General features: G+C 32.3%; 1 protein-coding gene across 1 annotated transcript in view; it reads left to right on the forward strand.

Moving 5' to 3' along the window:
• Positions 1-25,149, forward strand: part of LOC123704480 (organic cation transporter protein-like) — a 28,284-nt gene extending 3,135 nt beyond the window's left edge. Inside the window, exons 2-12 of the mRNA XM_045652874.1 lie at positions 7,270-7,674; positions 13,553-13,742; positions 16,806-16,935; positions 17,392-17,520; positions 17,986-18,178; positions 18,656-18,761; positions 19,182-19,429; positions 21,490-21,569; positions 22,384-22,559; positions 23,469-23,641; positions 24,307-25,149. Of these exons, the coding sequence (XP_045508830.1) occupies positions 7,325-7,674; positions 13,553-13,742; positions 16,806-16,935; positions 17,392-17,520; positions 17,986-18,178; positions 18,656-18,761; positions 19,182-19,429; positions 21,490-21,569; positions 22,384-22,559; positions 23,469-23,641; positions 24,307-24,451 (1,920 nt within the window). The 5' untranslated portion in view covers positions 7,270-7,324 and the 3' untranslated portion in view covers positions 24,452-25,149. The remainder of the gene's footprint in view (positions 1-7,269; positions 7,675-13,552; positions 13,743-16,805; positions 16,936-17,391; positions 17,521-17,985; positions 18,179-18,655; positions 18,762-19,181; positions 19,430-21,489; positions 21,570-22,383; positions 22,560-23,468; positions 23,642-24,306) is intronic.
• The last annotated feature ends 2,545 nt before the right edge of the window (positions 25,150-27,694 follow it).

Genomic DNA, 27,694 nt, shown 5'->3' on the forward strand with positions numbered 1-27,694 from the left:
ACAAAGCTTCTTTCTCTACAATTAAAAAAATATTATTTCCAGTTTAAAGTTTATCAATATTTTTATTGCAAAAATATCGTAGATTTTAAACTATTTCAACTTTAACAATTGTAAAAATTCTAAGTAAATTTAATTTACTTGTAAATTATTTTAGAATTAAACCTAAAACCTAGGGCACTAAATCTATATAGACACAAGTGTCATGTAAAGAATTATAAATACTCAAGTAACAATTACATAGTAAAAAGATTCAGGTCATTGCCACGAGTCTGTACTAAATCAACCATATAAAAATAAACTCTATCTCAATGGAATAAGATATAAAATCACTTGCACATGGTTATATATGTAGAAAGGAGTTTTGGCTTATACATACGGCATTAATACTTCAAATTCTGTATTTAAGTGCTTTGAACAAGGTTTTTAAGGAATCTAATAGGGCCATTTAGAAATTATGGCATTTAAGGTACATATCGAGCTCTTAGGCCCTGCTTTTTGCCTTTTGAGGCCCTACATTTGTCAAAAAAACATCTTTGATAATTAATTTTAATAAATAATAAATAAATATTTCAGGACAATTTTCACACACGGCACGATCTGATATCTGTAACCACTGCACAAAATAATTTTAATTTATTCAAAAAAAAATTAATTCATTACTAACTAGCTGCGCCTTGTGGTTTTACCCGCATTGTTCCACTCCTGTTGGTCTTAGCGTGATGATATATAGCCTATAGCCTTCCTCGATAAATCGACTATCTAACAGTGAAATCATGTTTCAAATCGGACCAGTATAGTTCCTGAGATTAGCGTGTTCAAGCAAACAAACTATTCAGCTATATAATATTAGTATAGATATAGCCTGGACTACCTAGATAAGTATCTAACAGTGAAATAATTTAAATTCGGACCCGTAGTTCCTTACATTAGCGCGTTCAAACAAACAAACTCGTCAGCTGTATATTATAGACTAGCTGCTCCGCGCGGTTTCACCCCCGTGGTTCCCATCCCGTTGGTCGTAGCGTGATGATATATAGCCTATAATAGCCTTCCTCGATAAATGAGCTATCTAACACCGAAAGAATTTTTGAAATCGGACCAGTAGTTCTCGAGATTAGCGCGACGAACAAACAAACAAACAAACTCTTCAGCTTTATAATATTAGTATAGATTATTAATTAATAATTAATACCTTGGAATTAATTCAATCGGAAGTATGGTTACAATGCCAGGGTCGAAACTGAATAATCAAGTTAGATTATTCAAGTATGCTAATTAATTTTATAGTAACTTAGCGATAACTTAGCAGATCAATTACAATATTAAGTTAATTGGAATATTAATTGTTTGTTTCTTTTAAAGGAAAGTAATTTCTTTTATTGATTATTTTTGGCGTATGTATGTTACTCTGTCACGTTAAAACTGCTTGACGGATTTGGATGAAATTTTACAGTAATATGTAATTAAAAAAAAGTTATAAAATATTTAGCCTATAATGTTTGACACTGGGTATTCAACTATTTATTGTCCAAATTTAATCAAAATAGGTGTTATAGTTTAGCCAAGTATGTGAAAAACACAACAGACAGATAGATTTAATCTATACTAATATTATAAAACTAAAGAGTTCGTTTGTTTGTTTGTAAAAATTATTAAATATGTAGTCCAATTATTGAGGAAGGCTATAGGCTATGTATCATCACGCTAAGACCAACAGGAGCGGAGCAATGTGAGTAAATCCGTGGGACACAGCTAATCACAACCCTTTTTGTTTTTAAAGATTTAAGCATACATAGGAATATAATGACAGAGAAAGCGACTTTGTTTTATACTATGTACGCAAAACCACGGATCAAGCTAGTATTGCAAGAATGTCTAATCTACCATCAAGAGCCTTGCTATAAATGCCTAGAGAATGTTAAAGTTTGCCGTTTACGCAAGTAAGTATGTATAATACATATACATATATGTATTTTCCTGGTAAATGAAGACTAGTTGTACCTTCTGATTTTGCTTGCGTAATAATATTTTGTGGTACTATTTATTTAAAACTCTTAAACTCGAACTCTAAAACTAACTTACTTAAAAGAAAATGAAGCGATGAAATAAAGACATTCTAATTAAAAAAATAGAGCTATTTTTTTCATTTATTGATCGTTTCCGAAACTTAAACTGTCCAAAACATAAAATAATATTGTAATACTGTGATCATAGAAAAAACAATCATTCTAAAGTTTTTCGTAGTTAAAATGACCTCAGATAAATAGAAAAAAATAAAATTAACTGCGTTAAAAACAACCGACTTCAAAAACGGAAAAGTAAAAAATAAAAAAGATTTGATATTATTAATTAGGGTAAACGCAGCTATCAACGACCCATCGAAAATCTGAAGGTATTACCGACCTATAAAAGTAATTCGAAATTTAAACGTTTCCAGAACTATTCTAGCTATAGGTAGGCAAAGTTATACACGAATGTATTACTTGAGCATCGTATACTTTAACGTTAGAGTGAGTAACTGAGCAAAAAAGAGTTAAAATGCGTAAGTTGCTGCGGGGTAGCGTGGAAGCAGGACGTGTCGTACTGTTCCGTTGTTCCTTCGGGTAAGTACTGTGAGTATCTTTTTAAGACATTTACAAACAAATGACATCTATACTTTAATTTATATTACTAAATGTCAATGCATTTAAGTGTCAACTTTTCATTTCTTACAACATTTTATTAATAAAAAGTAATTTGAAACGATAAAACTTAAAATTAAAATGGGACGGTGTTAGCTTCACCAGTTTAAGCCGCGGCAGGTATCAACGACCCGTAAGTCGGCAATGGCAGCAACGTAACTTTTTGTTTTATTTTCTTTTATGTTATTATATCACACTAACACAAGTGGTTTTATGGACCAGTTTAAATCTAAGCTATGAGTCTTCATAAAAATCTATTAGCGACTAAACTTTTTTGTCTAGTGTTGTGTCTTTTAGCGTTGTCAATTTATACAAAGTTATGATATTTTCGAGGATCCCTATCGAATAGTTACAGAAGTAAATCATTGTTTTTTTTTTTGTTTAAACAATATGCATTTGTTCATATTTTGTATGACATTAATAAATTATAATCTATTTTATAGTCTGATGATCAAATGAATTAAAATAACCATTTTTTTATGGGTCGGTAATACAATTTAGGTTTATACTTACATACTTTAATACCGACCCATGTGGGTCGGCAATAGCAACTATAGGAAGCTATTACCGATCGAATATAGATTGTTTAGTTTCTCATCTACAAATTCAAATTCAAATTGCTTTATTTGCAGAATGTAGAATAAAGATGTTTTTTTTTGTATATACAGATAATATTGATCCTTAAACATTCTGCTCGTAATTGAGCGTGCAAATATATTTTTATTACTTTTATGACATAATAGGTGCCTATTAAAAATTATATTTTTAGGTTAAATTTAAAAAATTTAAAAAAATTATATTTTTAGGTTTTTAGGTTAAATTAACATAAAACATATAATTAGGTATATTTTTTCCAGAAATATGGAGCCACGAAAGCGGCGAAAAGTATTCAGTAAAACACAACTCGCCGAAGCAATCAATCAAATAGCATACCGAAATATCCTAGAGTTTGAAATCCTTAATTTAATATATGTACATATATTAATAGTATTATGTTGATTAATTTAAAAGTTTATAATTTAGTTCATTACTAAAAAGTACTCATTTGTTTTATTAAAAATAACTACAATTAAAAAATACGAATATATTTGCATTTTTATTTCATTTTATTAAGATCGGTAATCATCATCATCACTAGCTTCTATACATTCCGCTGGAAAAAGGCTTCCTCTCACATACGATCGGGAATAGCTGCATAAAAATCGTTAATAGCTTCACAGCCGTTTTTATGGGTCGGTAATAGCAACAATCGACTAAGTCACATTGTAAATTATTTTTTACAAGATAATCCTTTATTAGAATGTATTTGCTTCAATAAATACATTTTTTATACATAACACTAGCATATAAAATGAAATTATAAATCTTTAGAAGAACCAGTATACTTAAAAAATATGGTTGATTTTGAAATTGCCTTAGAGGGGTCGTTAATACCTGCGTTTACCTTACTACATATTATTTAGATGTGCTATTTATTAAATAGGTTTGATGTCGGTGCACGGGCTTAATACTAAGTGCTTAGTGTTTGGCACCGACTTCAAACCTATTTAATAAATAGCACATCTAAATAATATGTAGTAATTAATAATATCAAATCTTTTTTATTTTTTACTTTTCCGTTTTTGAAGTCGGTTGTTTTTAACGCAGTTAATTTTATTTAATACTTTTTAGTGTAATTTTCAACACGAATCAAACGAGCCCAAACTCGATAAAGTTGAGTCAATATATTACTGAGTTCCTATGGCCACCTTCCGATTCCATCATCAAATCAGCTCTATGTCATGATAATGTTTCATCGCTATCCAATTTACACACTTATACAAAATTTCAGCTCAATCGGTTACCGGGAAGTGAATCAAAGTTACTTGCTACATTCCAATTAAGTCATCGAGTACAGACAAAAATGCTCATAAAATAAAAACTACTGGGCCTAGCCGAATAAAATTTTTATGGGACCAATTCGACACCATTCTGCATCGAACAAAAAAAGAATCACGTAAATCGGTTCAGAAACCTCGGAGTAATCGGTGTACATACATAAAAAAAAAAAAAAAAAAATATACCGGCCGAATTGATAACCTCCTCCTTTTTTTTGAAGTCGGTTAAAAACAATAATAAATAGAACTAATTTGAAACTTTTACTGGTGAATTTTTGTTCAAAATTGATCTTATAGTTTCGTCTTATTGGTAGAACAAACAAACAAATATTGCCTAATCTTTTTTTTATGATGATTCAATCTATGCTATTAGTATCTACTTACAATATCATAGTTTAATTAATTTCTTGGTATAGAGCCTGGCCTGGCTCTATCTAATATTTTGCGAACCGCAAATACACAGACAATCATAAATTAATCTTAAAAGTCATCAGTACTGGGTTTTCATATTTTTTACCACCTTCATCTCGTATAGGAATATAACAATACAATGTTTTTTACTCTCAAAGTAATTGTAATCAGTAAATCCCCGATTTGATGAACAAAAAGTGTATTTAACTGAGCGCATAAATATACATAATATTATATATAGATACAGTTAAATTCAAAAAGTAGGTATACAGGTAAGAAAAGGTAAATAAAATCTGAAGATGAAATTTAACGTAATAATTTAACAAATGTGTGTAATAATTGAAACAAACAGACAGATTTATATGAGTTGATGTATGTGGTAAATGTTAAAATATGTTATGACGATTCAAAACTGCTTTTATAACAAGTATAATTGAATAAATACAAGTTTGAATTTGTTTGTTTGTTTGTCTGTGATAATAGGTAAATAATGATAAGAGTAAACACCTATTTATGCTTATTAAAAAAGTTATAACGAGTTTAAAATAAATTGTAAAATAGGGAATGCAAGTTTACGTAGGTACACAATATTTTGAAACAAAAATATTATTCTAATACAATTTTTTAAAAGGTAGGTACCTAATTAATATTAATCGTTCTCATTATTTTCTGATAGTCATAAATCATGATCATATCTATAATATCAGTCGTAATATAATTAACTTATTGATTTATTCAGGCAACATACCTAGTCCAATAATTTTACACTAAGTGTGCCCCGCGGCTTTACCTGCTTTGCTCCGCCTTAGCGTGATGTTAAATAGCCTGTAGCCTTCCTCGATAATTAATGGGCTATCTATAAACTATCTAGCATCGAAAGAATTTTTCAAATCGGACGAGTAGTTCCTGACATTAGCGCGTTCAAACAAACAAACTCTTCAGCTTTATAATATTAGTATAGATTTACAAGATTAATAGGTCAACGAAATCATAGTCGTATCGTAGTCGTAATCTAGTCGTAGTCGTAATCGTAGTCATAGTCGATTAGTCTAGGTAGCACTTGACATTTAGTTTGAACTAGATCCAGTCTCCGTAAAAGTATAATCCTAAATCAACTTTAGTTATTTGTAACTGCCTTGTTCAAGTGGGTTCGTAATTTGTTATTTATTTATAGTAAGTCGAAAACTTAATTAATATAAGTGTTTAAGTCTATTTATATTGGGAAATAGTAAATCAATATTGATAAAATTTTCTCTGTTTTGTTGAAAATTTATGATAATTATTTTTAAATTATTTATTACATATATGTATTAAACTCTATTAGTTCACTATTAATCAAAATGTATGGAATCTTTATTTCATATTCGTTTGTATTCGCCTTAGGTTAATTAATAATCCATACTAATATTATAAATGCGAAAGTAACTCTGTCTGTCTGTCTGTCTGTTACTCAATCACGCCTTAACTACTGAACCAATTTGCATGAAATTTGGTATAGAGATATTTTGATACCCGAGAAAGGACATAGGATAGGTTTTATCCCGGAAATCCCACGGGAACGGGAACGGGAACTATGCGGGTTTTCTTTGAAAACGCGGGCGAAACCGCGGGCGGAAAGCTAGTTATAAATAAAAAGTACATTACATACAATTAATAATTAGAAATAAATAAATAAATAAATAAAAAGTACGCGTTGTTCAGTAGCTTTATGGTAAAGGAATTATTAAAATAAATATTAAATAGAGTACTTTTTGAGATAAATTTTAACTAGGTACCGAACTTTTTGTCAGTAGAAATATTTACATTTTTATATATTTTTTATACTGTGGTTATAGTTATGATTTCTGTTATTTTTTATTATGGTTTGCATAATCTCACAGGTGTCTAAGTTATTTTTTTACTGACAAAAGAATAATATTTTTTAAATTGTAATTAGGTACTACGAGTAAAAAATGGTCGTTAAATATTCAATTATATATACTTTGTGTATTATTTTTATTCCTGTCCAAAAGATGTACCTAGGTATAATTCACTGAATTGTATTGTTTTGTATTTTCATTTCTCTAAAATTACATTATTATTGAATACTGGCTGCGCTTCGCGGTTTCACCCGCGTGACTCATATTATGATATAATATAGCCTATAGCCTTCCTCGATAAATGGGCTATCTAACACCGAAAGAATTTTTCAAATCGGAACAGTAGCTCCTGAGATTAGCGCGTTCAAACCAACCAAAAAACAAACTCTTCAACTTTATAATATTAGAAATAGAAATAACATTATTTTTCCTTAATTACAGGTTGCACCAGAGCATGCCCCGGACATCACAAAATTAAAAAATAAACAAAACAAAGATGGCGCCGCAAGAGCGAACTTCTTGTTGCGAAGACGATTCCCGCCAAAACGAGCCCATAGACAACCTGTCAAATATAGACCTAGGTTATGTCAATAAGGCGTTCACAAATGACAGTTCGGATACAGATAAAAAAAAGAAAGAAGAAAAAGAAAAGAAAGTGATAGATTTCGACGATTTATTACCATATATTGGCGAATTTGGATTATACCAGAAGATATTATTTTTGCTGATGATACCGTTTGCGTTTTTTGTGGCATTCGTATATTTTTCACAAATATTTATGACGATTGTTCCTGAGCAGCATTGGTGCTGGGTACCGGAGTTGGCGAATCTCACTGTGGAAGAGAGGTAAGTTTAATTATGATAATGGGCCTTATAAGTTAATAATTATAATTTGGGTAAAAAATAATGGATTGAGATACCTATTAAATCATGATTTAGGAATTTTAGCAGTTAAAAGATATTATAGTTAGGGACAAAAAGATAGGTAATTTCTCTTTCAAATACTTATGTGTTCATTTTACAAAAAACTGTTTATTCTTCTTTCTATTTTCAAAATTTCGTTCAGATCTATGCAGAAAAAGTGTAACCAACAAACACACTTACACGTTTTTACACAAAGTACCTTTTTATAAGAGTCATATAGCATATCGTAATTCATAGCTTATACAACAACTATCTCCAAACAAAATTTCACCCAAATCGGTTTAGTAGTTTTTGCGGGAAAAAGTAATAACATCCATCCATCATCACTAAATTTCGCATTTCGTTAACAATCGTAATTACATTTAATTGTTTCGTTTATAAAAACTTAAATAAAAAACTTCACTTAAATAATTCATTATGAATTTATTATGTTTTTCAATAAGCAGGATTTCCTTTGATTTAATAAAGCACTTGGAAAAAGCCTTGAGGAATTTAAACATGTTTTTATTACGAATTAAACGTGCTCTTATTTTTGAAAATATATAATAGATAAGCTTGTCTCTGACTGCTTATCTATATGTATTAAAAGCTGAAGAGTTTGTTTGTTTGTTTGTTTGAACGCGCTAATCTCGGGAACTGCGGGTCCGATTTGTAAAATTCTTTCGGTGTTAGATAGCCCATTTATCGAGGAAGGCTATATAATATATAGACAATAGACAAACATTTATTCACAAAAATAACACATTATTACAACAGCTGACAATCACAATAATTAAACATAGAAAAAATACAAATAAAAAACACGAAACACATAATTTATGACAATTTTATACATAATAAATAAATAAGTAAATAGGTTGCTAATAAGTGTTATGGCTGTGAAAGGGTCCTGGCTCAGCATATGTCATGAGTCGACTGACTCACGACGCTGTTGATTCTGCCAGAACCCAGAAGGCAGATGGAACCAAAAACGGAAAAAAAAAAAGAAAAAACTAACCAGAAGTAAATAAAAAAATAATTTAATAGGCAATATAAATAGATATAATATAATATTATAAATTAATATAGTATTATTTACAAAGATAAAATGCAGGGATGAAAGAAAGTTGGTATATACATACACACACATACATACGTGTGAAGAACAGGTCACAAGAAAAACACAAGAAGATCAGGACAGAAGAGTAAATAAAATAATAATGTGTATACAAGTACAATATGGAATGAATAATAAGAGGGATACAAAGAAAGATACAGTGTGGCTTACGGGGGAAGAAGCTGAAGCGACATGAGATACTTTTTGTATGCACGTCGGAAGCTAAATTTAGTCTGCAGACATTTAATAGGAGGTGGTATATTGTTCCAGCATTTGGTAGCAGCGTATCTGAAGCTCCCACGAAATGCTGCAGTTTTGTGTGACGGCACTGACAACTTGGTTACACCCCTGACCTCATTTCTGCTTGTTTGGCTTCGCCACAACAATTTAGCATAAAGGTATTCGGGCGTTTTATTTTTTACAATGTCAAACATCATACAAGCCAAGAAAAGATTTTGACGGTTCTTAATTCTCAGGTGGTTAAGAGAATTGATGAAAGGAGTTACGTGGCTACGATGAGGTATATTTAAGCAGAAACGAGTGCAGGCATTCTGCAACCTTTGAATGAGTCGCTGAGATCGTTCCAAGAGGCAAGGACCATATACGGCGACACAATAATTCAGCTTCGATAAAATGACAGCCTCACAGAGTCGAACACGCAGATCGACACTGAGGAACTCGCGAATTCTGTAAATCGTCTTAAGCCGGAAAAAACAATTACTCACTATTTCTGTGACATGTCTCTCGAAGTTAAGGCCTCCATCGAAAACGACTCCCAAATTACGTGCAACAGCGACCTGCTCAAGTGGACACGAGTCGATTGAGAGGGAAGGACTGTACATAGATACGTAAGAGATCTGTTTTTTAGTACCAGTTATTAGAAATTTTGATTTGCATGGATTAAGGCACAGAGAATTCCGCGTAGACCATTCCGAGACACGTTGAAGGTCATCATTAATATTCTGTAGGCAGTCATGAACACAAGAACGGTTTATAGGGAGATATAATTGCAAGTTATCGGCATATAGGTGGTAATTACACTTCTTTAAACAGTTTGCTATGTCCGCTGAGTACAAGATGAATAGCAAAGGCCCTAAAATAGATCCCTGCGGAACTCCTCTTGTGACCGGATACAACGCTGATGAAACATGAGATCCATCGGACTTAGTGATAACTACTTGTTGGTAGCGGTCATAAATGTAAGAATTGAACCAGGATACACAGTTCTCATCAAATCCATAGAAAACAAGCTTAGATAGAAGAAGAGAAAAGTTGATAGAGTCGAATGCTCTGGAAAAATCGAGCAGGGCAATAATTGAGGCATGGCCAGAATCACGAGCATTTAAAAGAATGTCCACGACATCTAGAAGAGCGGTGCTGGTACTACGGCGCTTTCGAAAGCCAGATTGATATTATATATCATCACGCTAAGACCAACAGGAGCGGAGCAATGCGGGTGAAACCGCGGAGCACAGCTAGTATTAGATAAGCTTGTCTCTGACTACTTATGTAATATACATATTATAATCTGTGATAATTATTTACAAATAATGTAGTTTAAAAGAATTAAAAAAAAGGATTTAATAAGATAAACTCATGCAATTATTGTAGTCACTGATCCTTGATAAGTGTACAAAGTTTGAATTAAATCTGTCAGTTTAAAGTTGGTCAAAATCGAGTCGAAAGGAGTAGGTTACATACAAACATACACGTGAAGCTATAATGAGAAGCGTCTTTTATCATAGTACTTATATTATTATGTCTTTCAAAAATAAAGATAGGCGATAACATTTTTTTAAAGTGTCAGTAGATTTTGAGTTAAATCCTTAAAACAAACTGACAAATCTTTCTTCGATATAAATATATTAGGTTTCTGCCAACGGCTTCGCCCGCGCAGTCAAAGAAAAACCCGCATAGTTCCCGTTCCCGTGGGATTTCCGGGATTACGTCATTTTCCCGGGATAAAAAGTAGCCTATGTCCTTTCTCGGGTACCAAAATATCTTCATACCAAACATGAAAATTGGTTCAGTAGTTTAGGCGTGATTAAATAACAGACAGACAGAGTTACTTTCGCGTAATATTAAGTATGGATTAACATAAAGATTGAGATATTTTTATTTCAATCGCGTTTAATAAAAATACTAAACTATTCTGTTTTAGCAAACATGATTTAAACACTATGGTTTAAACCTAACAGTTATTCTCGCAATTATTTTGCGTTCACCGGGCGTCGAATCCTTGACCCAGAAGGTAATGACCATCAGACAAACAACCTAGTCGTTTATATAGCAAACAGTATTAATTTTATATTTTGGTTCTATGGCATTCAAATGCAAGAAACTAGCTGTGCCCCGCGGTTTTACTTGCAAGTTGCATTACTCCGCTCCTGTTGGTCTTAGCGTGATGATAATTATATAGCCTAGCCTTCCTCGATAAATGGGCTATCTAACACCGAAATAATTTTTCAAATCGGACCAGTAGTTCCCGAGATTAGCGCGTTCAAACAAACAAACTCTACAGTTTTATAATATGTATTACTAGCTGTGCCCTGTGGTTTTACCCGCAGTGATCGACTCCTGATGGTCTTAGCGTGATGATTTATAATTATATAGCTTATACTTATAGCCTTCCTATATATATATTGGGCTATTTAATACCGAAATAATTTTTCAAATTGGACCAGTAGTTCCTGAGATTAGCGCGTTCAAACAAACAAACAAACTCTTCAGCTTTATAATATTAGTATAGATAATATAGAGGAAAATATTTTAGAAAATAATATGGTGGAAAACGCGGGTTCGAAACTTCGAATCCGGCTTCGTGATCGAATATTTTCCATTCTTTAAAAATTCATATTTATAAAACAGTTTTAACTTTTAACACGTTTTTATTAGCTTCACCTGTATGTTTGTATGCAATCGACTCCTTTAGACTCGATTTTCAGACGGACAGATTTAATTCAAACTTTGTTCACTTAACAAGGATCGGTGACAATGATTTTTCTGAAATGTATTTTATATGACTGTATTTTTGTGTATGTTACCTCAGAAATTTCCACTGAGTGAACCGATTTTGATATTTCATTTTTATTTGAAAGCCTGGGTTAGGTTGGCATCATTATTTTTTTCCAGTTCTGACCGGTTTTGTTAAGACATACTTACGAACATACACACAAACAAAATTCAATAATAGCTTCGTGACAAATTAGATATTTAAGGCCATTCAAAGGTCGATGTTTTCGTGCAAAACGACCACGGTCACTTGTCACGGATCGTGGGTTCGATTCCCGTAGTTCCGCTTTTGTATATTTTCATAGCGTGCACCTATCAATGGGGTAGAGTTTTATCTTTTTCGGTTTAGCAAAAATGGTGATCAATATTTTTGATAGCTAATTTGTGAAATACGTGTTATTGTGCTATGAGGGAGTCATAAATAAAAATTGAATTAGAAGTTAGTAATTTAAAATCGTAGAATAGAGTCGATTCATAAATTTAAATGCAAGAGAAGTCGGATAGAAAGCTTGTACGTGCTTTTACATAGAATTTATACTAGTAATGTCCCGAGGTTTCACAGGATCAAAAACTGTCGTCACCTATTGCAACCCTTTACGGTGCATTTAAATCAAACGAACGAACGTTAGTGCGCTGGAAAAGATTCCATACAATGTTCTAGGTAATACTAAACAACACTGAATACGAGTTATCGTTTACATTAAAAGATCATGAAATAATGCTCTTGCTAGAGCTAGAGCTCTATTTTCGTTTGATGTATCTGTGCCCTGATTTACCCGATGAAACGTCAGACAGACCAACTTTAGCATCACTTAAAAGTAGTCACTTTCCACCGCCTGTGTATGTATGCTTTATCTTTTAAATTACTGAACAGATTTTGATGGGGTTTATTGTTCAAGAGGATGGTGTTAGGATACAATTTGTGTGTTAAGACAACCTAGGCAATGCCAAGGGAGAATGCTAGTTTCACTACATAGTATAAAACAAAGTCGCATTCTCTGTCCCTATGTCCCTTTGTATGCTTAAATCTGTAAAACTACGCTACGGATTTGGATGTGGTTTTTATAATAGAAAGAGTGATTCAAGAGGAAGGTTTTAGTATCTAGATAATCTTAAAGTAATTAGTAATAACTGAACCGATTTATCAATCAAAATTGCATCCGTTTTAATCTAGGAAGAACCTTCGAGAATTATTAAACCTTGGTTAGTTAATGACATCTATTATATAAAAAATAATATAATTATAGAAGGTTATATATCTAATAGTTATGTAAAAATGTTATTTGTATATAGAAAATGTGTAATAAGGAATTCATAATTTGTTTGTAATCACAATATGGGATTCGTTCTGGATTAAAGCGAATACTCATTCCCCACTATGTCAAATTCGTTGTGTAAACAGGCGTAGAACATTCTTTCGTTGTTCTTAGTGTGTTCGGAAAGATTCTATGCAATGTTCTAATACTGAACAACACTGAAAATGAGTTTTCGTTTACACCAAAATACCAATAATGCTTGTTCCAGCTCTAGCTCTATGTTCGTTTAACCCATTGTGCCACGAGCGGCCCGATCGGACCACGACACAATAGATTTTCTATTGTGTCTGTGATTCCGGGGGCTGAGTTACTATAAATGAACTGTTATAAAAAAATAACCTACAAAAATAAGAGAAAACTAAATAATCTCTTTCAGGCGACAACTAGCAATCCCCCCCAAATCGAACGGCCCATACCCCCACGACAGGTGTCACATGTACACAACAAATTGGACCCAGGCCCTGGCCCAGGGACGGACCACACCAGACGACGAATGGCCCATCGTCCCCTGTACTAGATGGGAGTATAATAGAAGCGATGTGCCGTATGAAACTATCGCTTCGCAGGTTAGTTTTTTTATGTAACGCTAGCTTTCCGCCCGCGGCTTCGCCTGCGTTTTCAAAGTTTTTTTTTTATTTTTATGTTACACAAGCTTTAAAAGAAAAACCCGCATAGTTCCCGTTCCCGTGGGATTTCCGGGATAAAACCTATCCTATGTGTTAATCCAAGTTACCCCCTACATGTGTGCTAAATTTCATTGTGCGAATGTTTAATAAGGTATTGTATATGTGCTTGGGGCAATGCATCCAAATCGCTCCTTATAACAGCTGAGCGTGCCCAGAGAGCAATTCTTAAAGTCTGCCTTCATCTACCATTCAGTCATCCCACAAGTGATGTTTATAAAAAAGCCAGAGTTTTAAGTATAAGAAAGCTTTTCATATTTGAAACCTTGAGACGCTATCATAAAAAGGATGTGCCTTACCTACCTGAAAGTACCAAGCGTGTGGATCGTTGCCCGTATCCAAAAACGAAATCACGATTCGCACAAAAGCACTACAATGTAGTTGCGCCGCGCCTGTACAATATTATAAATAAAGAACTAAAATTAAAAAAAGTAAACAATAATGGAATTAAAAACTTAATACTTACTTGGCTTGAGAAGTTTGACTACGACGATACTGAAATCATTTTAAGGGATCTTTTATAATTCTTAACAACATAGTATGGATAAAAAATATATATAGATATAATAAATCACATCAACAAAAAATGTTTATGAATTACAACATAATATATACACAACTACACCCACACATACACACATGCACACACACTCACACACAAACACCCACACACACTTACACACACCCAGACACACACACACACACACACACTCACTCACATTCATCTAGATACACAAATGCGCTTACGTAATAATTTAACTTACCTCTTTATTAATTTTGTTATTTTAGAGCTTTTAGTTTAGTTTATAGACATAATATTATGATCAATATTGGGAGAAGCCTCTGGCTCCTGAGACACAGTTTAAAACTAGTTCGGGAGCCAAAGGATTCATTATTTAGACCTGTGTAATTATGTCAATAAAGAATTTTATTATTTTATTTTATTTTATTTATTGTAATCGGCTTTTTTTGTAATTAAACTAACCAAGCAGATCTATTAGCAGTCCGTCATTACTCATTGAACAAAAATATATTGTAAACATTATAAATATATAAATACAGTTATCTATTACTTAAATAATAATACAGGCCTGTATGTAATTAATGACAAAGCACTATGTACAATTATTAAGTAATACATAAGTTAAATTGATCGATTTATTTGAAGGTCTTATAATAATATTCTGCTTGTATATTTCAATCTATAATAATAAATAAACCTATTTTTATTATATACTTACTAAGTGAACTAAGTATAAAAACAATATTTTTTTAACTATTTTAAAAGATTTAAAACGAATGTGGTAGTAGAAATATCATTAAGCGGTCACCCATCCAAACCTTGACCGCGCGCTAGGTTGCTTAACCATTATTATTAAAATAGTGTTGGTATGGAAACGTTCATTTACAATATGTTGCACATTATAAACTATAGACCATTATATTATTATGATTTATTTGTAATTATTTAACTACATAATAATATAATGAAAAATAGGTATATATAATAATATGTGTCCGTGTGTAAAGTATAGTATTTCCATTTAGCTAAATCTATACTAATATTATAAAGCTGAAGAGTTTGTTTGTTTGTTTGAATATAGGCTTATATCTTCTCGCTAAGACCATAGGGAGTGGAGCACTGCGGGTAAAACCGAAGGGCACAGCTCAGTAATAGAGTTCAATACAAAACATCAATAGTACCCAAATATTAAATTAATTTAAAATATTATATCTTAATATGTAAGTAAATACATATACAAACACACATATCATATACTTAAAGTCAAACATTTATTTATTCAATTAGATTTCTTCTCGAAGCACTTTTGAATCGTCATACCTAACTCATAACAGTTTTAATTTTTACCACCGATTCGGAAAGCAGTATCTACGGAGAAGAACCGGCAAGAAACTCCATACTTAGTTGCTCTTTTAAAATCATGTCAATATAATTACATTTTATACTCATAAACATCTTCTACAAAATATACAAATATACAAAGAAATATATTTCTCTTGTGTCTTTGAAATAAAAATTAATTCAGTTCGTATTATTTCTTCGGTTAATGAATTCCAAAGGTTAATGACAGTGACGATGTAAAAAAATATTTTTGTGCAAATTAAACAACTTTTTTTGTTATTTTTGTGCAAATTACTGTTTTTTTGTGTTCTCAAGCACAAAAAAATAAAAAAAGTACCGTCTACCTACGTATTATGTGTATCAAAATTATGGTTGTTATAAAGTGGTTATAAAAAATTAACTACAATTTTTTATGCGTTCAACTTTTTTATTACATTCATATTTTAATTACCTTATTTTTGAAAATAGACTGACGATTGAAATGAAATACAAATAAATAAAAAATACTTTAATGAACACGATTACAAAAAACCTTGGGTATCTAATAATGAGCAGAGCGCGGTCTTGTCGCTATAAGCGAGACGAGTCGCTAGAAGCTATCTCTCCCAGAAAAGCAGGCAAAATTCACATAATATATTCAAAATATTATTACAATTTACAACCAGTTATGTAAAATTCTTATAATTCCAAAATATTACCTAGTTATTTTTAACACGCTTACAACATTAGATTCACCTGTATGTTTGTATGTGTAAACTCTAAACTCGATTTTGACCCACTTTAAACGGACCTTTGTACACTTATCAAGGATCGGTGACAATACAATAATTTCATAATTTTATATTATTATTGTTATTTAAACCATTTTTGAAGTGAAACTTCTTTATCGGGCTGGAAAAAAATTAAGTGTAACATTTTTTCGTTACGCGCCATCTTTTTCTTATCCCTACCACGCATGATTCGACATATTTCTGTAAAGTTGCATATAGGTAATTATTTTTTTGAAAAATAAGGCCATAAAGAAGTTTCACTTCTTACGTGTGTACACTAGTACACACACACATTTTTTTTATATTTTACAGTTAGACTGGGTGTGCGATAAAGACAACCTACCTGCTACAGCTCAAGCCATCTTCTTTTGTGGGGCCATCGTAGGGGGTCTTGTGTTTGGTTGGATTGCTGATAAATATGGTCGGATACCGGCTTTGGTTGGTAAGGAATTCAAATTTAATTCAATTCTATGCAATTCAATTTTATGCTATTCAATATTCAATTCAATTGTATGCAATTCAATTCCATTTATTTGGCATCAAAAACAAAAATACAGCAAAGAGAATACAAATATTACATTGCTGCAGGTTTTGAAGTACAACCATGCAGTATTTTTTTTATTTAACCTGGACATACCGAGTTTTAGTATGAATTTGAGTTTAGATAGGCATATGAGTTTGAGTACGAATTTGAATTTTGAGTTTGTTTTTTTTGTTTTTATTAAATTTAAAATTTGAGTAGGTACGACTTTGAGTTTGAGTTCGCATTTGAGTTTGAGTAAGCACTTGAGTTTGAGTACGCATTTGAGTTTGAGTACGCATTTGAGTTTGAGTACGCATTTGAGTTTGAGTACGCATTTGAGTTTGAGTACGCATTTGAGTTTCAGTATGTCCGCAGGTACGAACATGATGGGATTCGCAGCAGGTGTGGGAACGGCGTTCACGAACAGTTTTTGGTCTTTTGCCTTGTGCAGGTTTTTGGTGGGATTGGCCTTTGATAACTGCTTCACTATGATGTATATTTTGGGTGAGTTTTTTTTATGTTTATCTATAATTATTCTAGTAATTCCTTCATTTTTATCTCCATAACTATGTCTATAAATTTAAATATTACTTCATCAGAAGAAATTTACATTTGGTAATGTTGAATTGAGCAATTAAATTGAGCAATGTTATATTGAGCAACCCAAAAATAATTATGACAAATACTTATGACTCATATTAGTATAAATAATGTAAATGTAACTATTCAAAATAGCATTGTTGCTAAAAAATTGGTAGAAATACAAATCCCTCTTAGTAACAACAAAATTATTGTAAACATTATTCCTAACTAACTCAAACAAAGCTTCCTTATATTTTTCAACATCAACAACAACATTTTTTTCATTATCGTATTATAAACACATTTAAAATCCAGTATATTATATTTATTTCAACAATTAACAAAACTTCGATTCTTACTAATTATAAAAGTATCAAATTATTCCAGTCCTCGAATACGTGGGTCCAAAATGGCGGACATTCGTAGCGAACATGTCAATAGCTATATTCTTTACATTTGGAGCCTCATTATTACCCTGGCTCGCGTTGTGGGCAGCTGACTGGCGGAGATACGCAATTGGGATAAGTCTGCCGTTTATATTTGCTGCTGCTACCCCTTGGGTTGTTCCGGAGAGCGCTAGGTTTGTATATACACACATACATACATACAAACACAATCCGATACATGAACGTATGTACGTACAAATATACATATACACATACATGAATACACGCACGCACACATACACAGACACAAACATTATGTACATGCATACACAGATATAAATCTCTCTGTATGTTCAGGCATCACGTGAAAACTAACGGTTTGATATCGATGAAACTTGGTATAATTATACCTTATTATCCTGGGCGTAAAATATCCATTTTTATCCTGTAATAATACGTAGAAAAAAAGATCTTAATTTTTCCGCGCGGACGGATTCGCGGGCGGAAGCTAGTTTAATAAATAAATGTTTGAGTTTGCACAAAACGCGTTTGTAACAATCACACGTAAACGCACATACACACATAGACACACACAGACAAAATTATAACTTGGCTTAGTTTCGCACTATTTACGAAATTCGAATATAATAATTATATGTATTTATTTTCAGATGGCTCTTATCACAAGGAAAAATAGATAAAGCTCTAGTTATTATGAAGAAGTTCGAGAGAATTAACAAAAGGCAGATACCGGACAAAGTTCTCAGTGAATTTACGGTGTGTTTATTTATTTATTTAGATTTGAAAAAGATATTATTCTGTATGCGATAATTATTTAAAATTATTAACTTTCATAAAGAATTATGGTAACGATTAATCAATAAAATTTGTATGAAAATATGATACCTATATAAAAAAAGTTTTTTTTTTTCCTAATAATTATCGTGATTTACAATTTTTCCTATATTTTTGTCCTCTTTGTTGTTGTGTAAGCTGTAAAATACCAAATTTGACTAAAAATAGTTCCAAAAACCCAGAATATTTCGTCCACCTTTCGTTTGGTGAAGTGACACCAAACCACTATACAAAAAAAAATCACCAGAAATAAGTAATTCAAAAAAAAAATACAATTATTCATATTCACGAAAAAACTGTTCCTCAAAAATATATAATTCTAAAAAAACATTTTATTTCCAGCAAGCATCTCACAACGCACTAAAACAAACAGAGACACAACGAACTTATTCCGTTCTTGACATTTTCCGAACTCCCCGACTCAGAAAGAACGCCATTTTATTAATCATCATCTGGATGGCCATTTCTTTGGTTTTCGACGGCCATGTTAGAAATGTTGGGTCTTTGGGGTTGGATATTTTCATGACCTTCACTATAGCGACTGCTACGGAGTTCCCGGCTGACACCTTTCTCACTATAGTATTGGATCGGTAAGTTAAAACTTAAACTGTAGTTAAAGACTTAAACTGTAGTTAAAAATTTAATCTGTAGTTAAAAACTTAAATTGTAGTTAGAACTTAAACTGTAGTTAAACCTCAATCTGTAGTTAAAACTTAAACTGTAGTTAAAACTTAAACTGTAGTTATATACATAAACTGTAGTAAGAACTTAAACTGTAGTTAAAAACTTAAACTGCAGTTATAAACTTAAACTGTAGTTAAAAGCTTAAACTGTAGTTAAAAAAATAAACTGTGGTTAAAAACTTAAACTGTAGTTAAAACTTAAACTGTAGTTAAAAGCTTAAACTGCAGTAATAAACTTAAACTGTAGTAAGAACTTAAACTGTAGTTAAAAACTTAAACTGCAGTTATAATCTTAAACTGTAGTTAAAAGCTTAAACTGTGGTTAAAAACTTAAACTGTAGTTAAAACTTAAACTGTAGTTAAAAACTTAAACTGTGGTTCAAAGCGTAAACTGTGGTTCAAAGCGTAAACTGTGGTTAAAACTTAAACTGTGGTTAAAACTTAAACTGTGGTTAAATCTTAATCTGTAGTTAAAACTTAAACTGTAGTTAAAAAATAAACTGTGGTTAAAAACTTAATCTGTAGTTAAAAAGTTAAAAACTTAAACTGTAGTTAGAACTTAAACTGTAGTTAGAACTTAAACTGTAGTTAAAAACTTAATCTGTTGTTAAAAAAAATGTTATTATAATATGATTTGTAAGCTAAGAAAAGATAATGAAAGAATGAAATTAACCGTCATTTGTAATTTATAATAAGTTCCTTAAAATATAAGTTCTATAAGATTAGAAAAGAAAGAAAGGTCGAGACTGGAAAGTACTGTAGACCCAAGATTAGGAAAGAAAGGAATACTGTTATTTATTAACTAGCTTCCACCCGCGGCTTCGCCCGCGTGGTGTTTTGATAAAAGGTAGCCTATGTTCTTTCTCAGGGTCTATAGATTGTCTGTGCCAAATTTCATCAAAATCGGTTGAGAGGTTTAAGCGGGAAAGCGTAACAGACAGACAGACAGACAGAGTTACTTTCGCATTAATAATATTAGTAGGGATTGGGAAGATATTTATGATTATGAAAGAAAGAGAGACTTGTCATTTCTAAAAATTATATGCCGTTATCATGAAGCATTTATCTGACTGTGTTTCGATAAGTTTTTTAACATTTGTTAAGTGAGAAAGAATTACTGTCATTACTAAACTTCTGTTTATTACTGTCATGACGTTCTGTTCTGAAACTTTTATGATTGTAGTTTTTAATTGGTAAGTTCTGTAAGAAAGGAAAGTTAGGTGAAAGAAAGAGTTGGGTATCTATATTAGCTGCCACGGAGTTTCCTGCTGTCCCTTTGGTTGCTGGTACTTTGTCGGTAAGTTATTATAAAAGAATGAAAGAATTACTTACTGTCAAAAATATAATTTATAATAATGATTATTTCTATTACTCTCTCTATATTTTTAACACGCTTATATTATTAGCTTCACCTGTATGTTTGGTTGTAATTAACTCCTAAAGAGTTGATTTTTGTCCCCTTTATTTATATTTATTTGATAATTTATTAAATAAATTGAAGGAATTTATTGATTGTTTCCATTTTTTATTGCATTTTTGTAAACTGTGGAAAATTGAAATTTGAAAAGAAAGAATGACTGCTAAAGTAGGTATTTTTTATTATGTAAGAAAGAATGACTGTCAATGAAAGTTGAAGGAAAGATATTTAAGATTGCAGCGATTATTAATGTGATGAAAAAAAAATTAAAGAGTACATACTTACTACTATGTAACGATATTTCTGTTTTTCCTAAAGTTTCAGTCAACATATTTAACTAGAGGTCCGCCCCGGCTTCGCCCGTGGTACATATTTCGCAATAAAAGGTAGCCTATGTCCTTTCTCGGGTATCAAAATATCTCCATGCCAAATTTCATGCAAATTGGTTCAGTAGTTTAGGCGTGATTGAGTAACAGACAGACAGACAGACAGAGTTACTTTCGCATTTATAATATTAGAATGGATTCAATATTAACTTTTATAAATTTAGATGGGGCAGAAGATGGTTGGCCTGTGGCTCCATGGTCATCAGCGGTTTTTTCAGTCTACTGGCAACTGCTGTGCCGATCGGTGAGGATTTTTATTTTAGACAATACTTTTATAATTAAATATTTTTATTTTGCGATTACATTACTACATCAGCTATCTGTCTGTGAAAGTCCTGTCTAAATCGGTCCAGCCGTTCAGAGATTAGCCAGAACAAACAGACAGACAGTTAAAATATTTTATTTTTGTACCGTGTATACGCATTTAGTATAATATGTATTTCAATATTAAAAACAGACACTCCAATTTTATTATTGGCATAGATATACCGGGAGTAATCGTTAAATGTGCATAGGCGATTAATTCGTAATTACACCCTGTATACGAATTTTTTGCGAGAGGTCCCGGGTTCAAATCCCGGACGAGCCCCAATGACCGCCTCCTTGGTAGTGGTTAACGCGTGAGCGTAGCACCGAGAAGTTCTGGGTTCGATTCCCGGTGGAGACGAAGAAAAAAAAATGTCTCGGTCTGGTAGGACACAGAAGGCTGATCACCTACTTGTCCCTAAAGAAAATCGATCAGTGAAACAGATGTATAATGCATCTGTCCCTTACCCCACTAGGGGACATGGGACTTCACTTTTTGTGTAGTTATACTTCTTTTGGCGCGATGGAGAAAAATGATGAGAGTGAATTTTTAAAATGCGCGCACACCGACACCTAAATTTAACAGCATGAAGTTAGTTCTAGGTGGTATGAAAATTGATAACTATGTTCAAGTTGTATAATCTAGTATTTTTTTTTCCATACGCCAAAGAAGTATAACTTCTAACGCGTGTACATACGTACACACACTCTTTTTTTATATACTGCTAATTTTAGCATTTATCTCGTCCCAGGCGGTCCGTCCGCAGCCCTAGCGATTCTCGGGCGCTTCGCAGTGAACGTGTCGTACAACATAGGGCTCCAGTACGCGGCCGAACTGCTCCCCACTGTGGTGCGGGCGCAGGGCGTAGCCCTAATCCATATTATGGGCTATGTCGCGAGTATACTGGCGCCGTTTGTTGTTTATCTTGTGAGTTTGTTTAAGAAATTTTATTTACCTATTTTTTTTCTTTTTCTTAGTCTTCATTTTGATATTAAAGACCTTAGATTGTAGGACTCCGTCGGATTTTAAACGCGATCTTATTTGGCACACGCAATCACTCATTAATTTATGTTTTTATAGCTTTCTATAATATATGATGCTATTGTGTGTTGAAATAAATATTTCATTCATTTTTTCATTATATTATTAACTCAACAACCCGAGATGATTTAATCATGTCAATAAATGGTCCCATAAAACTGGAAAAATAGAATAAATTTGATTTCTCTGACGGGATCACGGGTGGCGAGAGGCCTAAAGGCAAAAAGACGCGGGTTCGAATCCCGTCTCGTGATCGATTTTTTTCAATTCTTTAAAGATTTCTTATTTGTTTAAAAACTAACGTTTCACCCGCGGCTTCGCCAGCTTTGTCAAAGTTAACAAATTATAATATACCTGCTAAAACCTGCCTTTGCAACTCTATCGATTAAAAAGTCGCATCAAAATCTATTGCGCAGTTTTAAAGATTTAAGTACCTATATAGGTACCTACATATTATAATTCTTATATACTATGACAATAAGAATAAGTTTATTTAATTAAATAATAAATACCTAAATAAATTCATAAGTTTAAGCGTGTTTCTTAAACTATACTATCTTACCGCCCGCGGCTTCGCCCGCTTTGTCTAAAACCTAATAAATTATATACTTAAACCACAGACTAATAATCTAAAACCTTCCTCTTGAATCACTCTATCTATTAAAAAAAACGCATCAAAATCCATTGCGTAGTTTTAAAGATTTAAGCATACAAAGGGACATAGGGACAGAGAAAGCGACTTTGTTTTATACTATGTAGTGATTAATTACCTATATATATTATGACTTCCTCCAGGCAAACATATCCCCAGAACTGCCACTCCTAATCCTAGGAGTGCTCGGTATATTAGGAGGTGTGTTATGTCTCCTACTGCCGGAGACGATGGGGGCTGAGATGCCGCAGACCCTCGCTGATGGAGAGGCTTTCGGGGCTGATCAAAGGTTCTGGGATAATCCGTGTTTTCCCAGGTGAGTTTTTGTGATGGTAATTTTTTTACAAATTCTCTTTTAAAAGGTCGGTATTGTCTTTTTGTTTCTGAAAAAATGTAAAAATGTTCAGTGAAATTGATAAAAAATGCTAGACATGTTCGATTATTTTGTGAAATCTATATATTACTAAGTATAGACTATAGATAATATTTTAGTAAACACAAAATTAAACATTTTAGAAATACTTTGACTTCGTAATAATTACATACAGCCAATTACTCTTTCAGTTGTTTGTTGTGGTATTTAAATGATTCTGTACCTATATTTAATTAAGTACCTAATTAACGGTAATAATTTTTTTTTATTCAATCGCATTCCACCATTATGATATTTTTTCGTTCCTTTAAAATTATTAAATACAAGCTGTTGCCCGCAGCTTCGCCTGCGCAGTCAATTTCGGGATTCCGGAATTCCGGGATTGCGTCATTTTCCCGGGATAAAAAGTAGCCTATGTCCTTTCTCGGATATCAAAATATATCCATACAAAATTTCATGAAAATTGGTTCAGTAGTTTAAGCGTGATTGAGTAACAAACAGACAGACAGAGTTACTTTCGCATTTATAATATTAAGTATGGATTGTTGAACCCTTTAATGCTGCAAACTAAAACTAAAAATTAACTAATTATTATTAATAATTCACAGGAAAAAAGAAGTCCACCAGCAAAGAATAGAAGACACACAAGAGAATTTCGTCCGGCCCCTCCCAGGGATCGGTTCTAGGGCCTCCATTAGAGCTTCTATACGATTATCATCTAGATCCAATAAGCGAAGAAATGACAATGTATAACTAAACTAGACGATATATAAATAATATTTATTTATTTGGAATTATTGGAACTGAGGCGTGTTGGATTATAGACGAAAGATTGATTATTTTTGAAATGAAACTTCTTTAGGCGCGTTGAGAGTAAAACTTTTAGCGTCATGATAATACCGTCATGTCACGGAGTAAGGTATCTTTGAATCTTGCCAAAGAAGTTTCACTTCTGACATGAGTGCTCGACACACACGCACTTTTTTTCTTGAAATTGAATAAGATATATTAAGAAGAAAAAATTCGATCAAGAGGATTCGAACCCGCGTCTTCCGTATTGATCGATTTTTTCTATTTTAAAATTGTCTTTTATAAAGTAGGTGCTATAAAACTGAATATCAAAAGAAAGTGTATATTTTAACAAGTTAAAGCCATCTTGAATAGTCGAGTAACTCTTTTCTTAAAGTATTAAAAAACAATGAACCTAAAGTATTACAACCTTTTTTTTTTCATAATCAGTTGTATGTTATTAAAAAATTTATTACCCACCTAACCATTAAACATTTTATATATTCAACCATTTTATTATTAAAATATGTAAAAACAATCTTTTATGTACTGTATATATTTCGTTCATTCTTAGTTCCATAATTGTATGAAAATTGCCTAACTTACCATTTTTTGGTAAATGAGATTGTCTGTGATATTATAATTATATTTTTTGAAGTGAATTTTGTGTTTCTTTTACCTCTATCCTCTCCCCTTTCCCACCATAGATATAATTAAAAATCGTACTCGATAAAATAGAAAAAAAATCTTATACTGTACAAAATATTAAAAAAAAACTAACCAAGTACACACCTTAACTTCCGTATAAACCTGTTTTTAATCCCTTGCGAATTTCCAAATTTGCAAAAATTTGCAGTATAAACAGCTGTAAAAGTTTAGATTGCGTTGGCTTAAAAGTTTGATTTTTTCACAGCTTCACAGGGTAGAATTAGTTATCAATAAAAATAAAAGTCTGATAAATCCATGCGTTCTTTAAAAAAGGGTCTTGAAATATCCATAATATCATTCAAAGAAAACCATGGACGGAAAAAAATTGTTTTTCGAACCTCAATAGGACGAAACGGAACGCTTAAAGTATCACTTTGTTGTCCGTCTGTCTATCTCGCTGTTAACACCCTTTTTCTCAGGAACGCATGGAGGTATCAAGCTGAAATTTATATCATCTACAGTCTTCGAGAGCCATGAAAATTGAAAACATCATATTTATAAGCCTACGCAATCAAAAGATACAGTCGTAATGCTGAAATTTTTCGTAAATTTCGACATTCGCAAGGGAATCAAAACCTAAATGTGCTTCCCATGAACACAGTCTTGAAAGGTATAAAATAACGTCTTATAACACAAATATGGGAACGAATATGAATTTTTAATTACATTATATATAAAAAAATATTTTTAATAAGTTTAAACTTAAAATTCTTGAACGCTTACATGAAATTGATATTAACATCAAAAACTCAGTCTATAATAATTATTATCTTTAAGCTGTAATAAAATCAAATTCCTATGTCAACGCAATCAGGAGATACTGCTGAAAATTTTCGCAAATTTCGGCATTCGCAAGGCCAAGGGTATCAAAATTCAAAACCTACAGGGTGAACACGTAGATACGTAGAGATAGACTACGTATGTAGATAGAGTAGGTATCAAGCTGAAATTTATATCGAATACACGGTCTCTTCAATCTATGAAAAAAATCAAACTTATAAACCAACGCAATCAAATGATAGAGCCGTTTAAATGCTGCAAATTATCGCAAATTTCGACACTCGCTTGGAATTCAAAACCTACATTTTACTTCCCGTTGATACAGTCTTGAAATTTTGGTAAAGCAATTTTTTATAGCCCAGATAAAGGAAAAATTGCTAAAACATACATTTTAGTTACAACATAATAAAAAGTAGGTTTGTTCGGAGCCTTCGTTGCGCGAGTCCGCCTCGCACTTGGCCGGTTTTCTTTTTGTAAAATATAAAAAATGTATAGAACTTTTCTCTAGATTTTGCTTACAAGATTTGAATATGACTTTTGACGAACGTACGACAGGCTTGGACCACGCCTGGATAAAATATTTTTGAAACCTTCAAAGAGTCTATTTCCAAGGCTGGGTTTATAAATAACAAATAATATGTTAAAGTATGCAACGGATAGGAAAATGAGTTTTGAAACATTTGAAAATTTTATAGATGACATCATAATTTTATTACTTCTAAATGGTTAATTATTATGGTAATTTAATTATTAGTTTCATTTTAAATATACAGTACGTATGTCATTCCAGCGCCATCTATTAAAACTAAATGTAGTTATTTTATTTAAATACTTCTAGTTAGATGTCAAGGAAATATAATAAATTATGTAAAACATGAATGTAGATGGCGCTAGTAGTTTTATTTATATAAATAATATAAACTTTTCCGCTATAGCAAACATTTTATGAAAATAACTAAATGATAAGTAAATTTATTCTCTAATTTTACTGATTTTTGCTATCCATATTTTAATACTAGCGTTAAAAAAACACAAGAACGTACATATATAGGTCCTAAAATACATATTATTATTTACAAGTTACCTTTTTTTCATATAAATGCCTAATTTATGTACTGAATGTTATAAACTTGTCAGAAAATTAGCAATAGAATCTTTAACCATCGGACCATGGGCGTAGCTAGCCATGGGCTCAAGGTGGGGCAACAATAAAAAATAATATGTAACTAGCAACTGTATGTACCAAGTATGTACCCAAAGTTATATCCAGGTCTTCAAATGCCGGCGGCCGTACCGCCGGCATTTGCGAAGGCATTTGCGAAGGCATTCACGAAGGCATTCGCGAAGGCACTCGCGAAGGCATTCACGAAGGCATTCGCGAAGGCACTCGCGAAGGCATTTGCGAAGGCATTTGTGAAGGCATTCGCGAAGGCATTTGTGAAGGCATTCGCGATGGAATTCGCGAATGAATTCGCGAAGGCATTCGCGAAGGCACTCGCGAAGGCATTTGCGAAGACATTTGCGAAGGCATTCGCGAAGGCATTTGCGATGGCATTCGCAAAGGCATTTGCGAACGCATTCGCGAAGGCATTGGCGAAGGCATTCGCGAAGGCATTTGCGAAGGCATTCGCGAAGGCATTTGCGATGGCATTCGCGAATGCATTTTTTCTAGTGTAGGCACTAGAAAAAAAAGTGTAAAGTAAAAAGTATCAGTTAGTT

The sequence above is a fragment of the Colias croceus genome, chromosome 29, assembly GCF_905220415.1.
Source record: "Colias croceus chromosome 29, ilColCroc2.1".
NCBI lineage: Eukaryota > Metazoa > Arthropoda > Insecta > Lepidoptera > Pieridae > Colias > Colias croceus.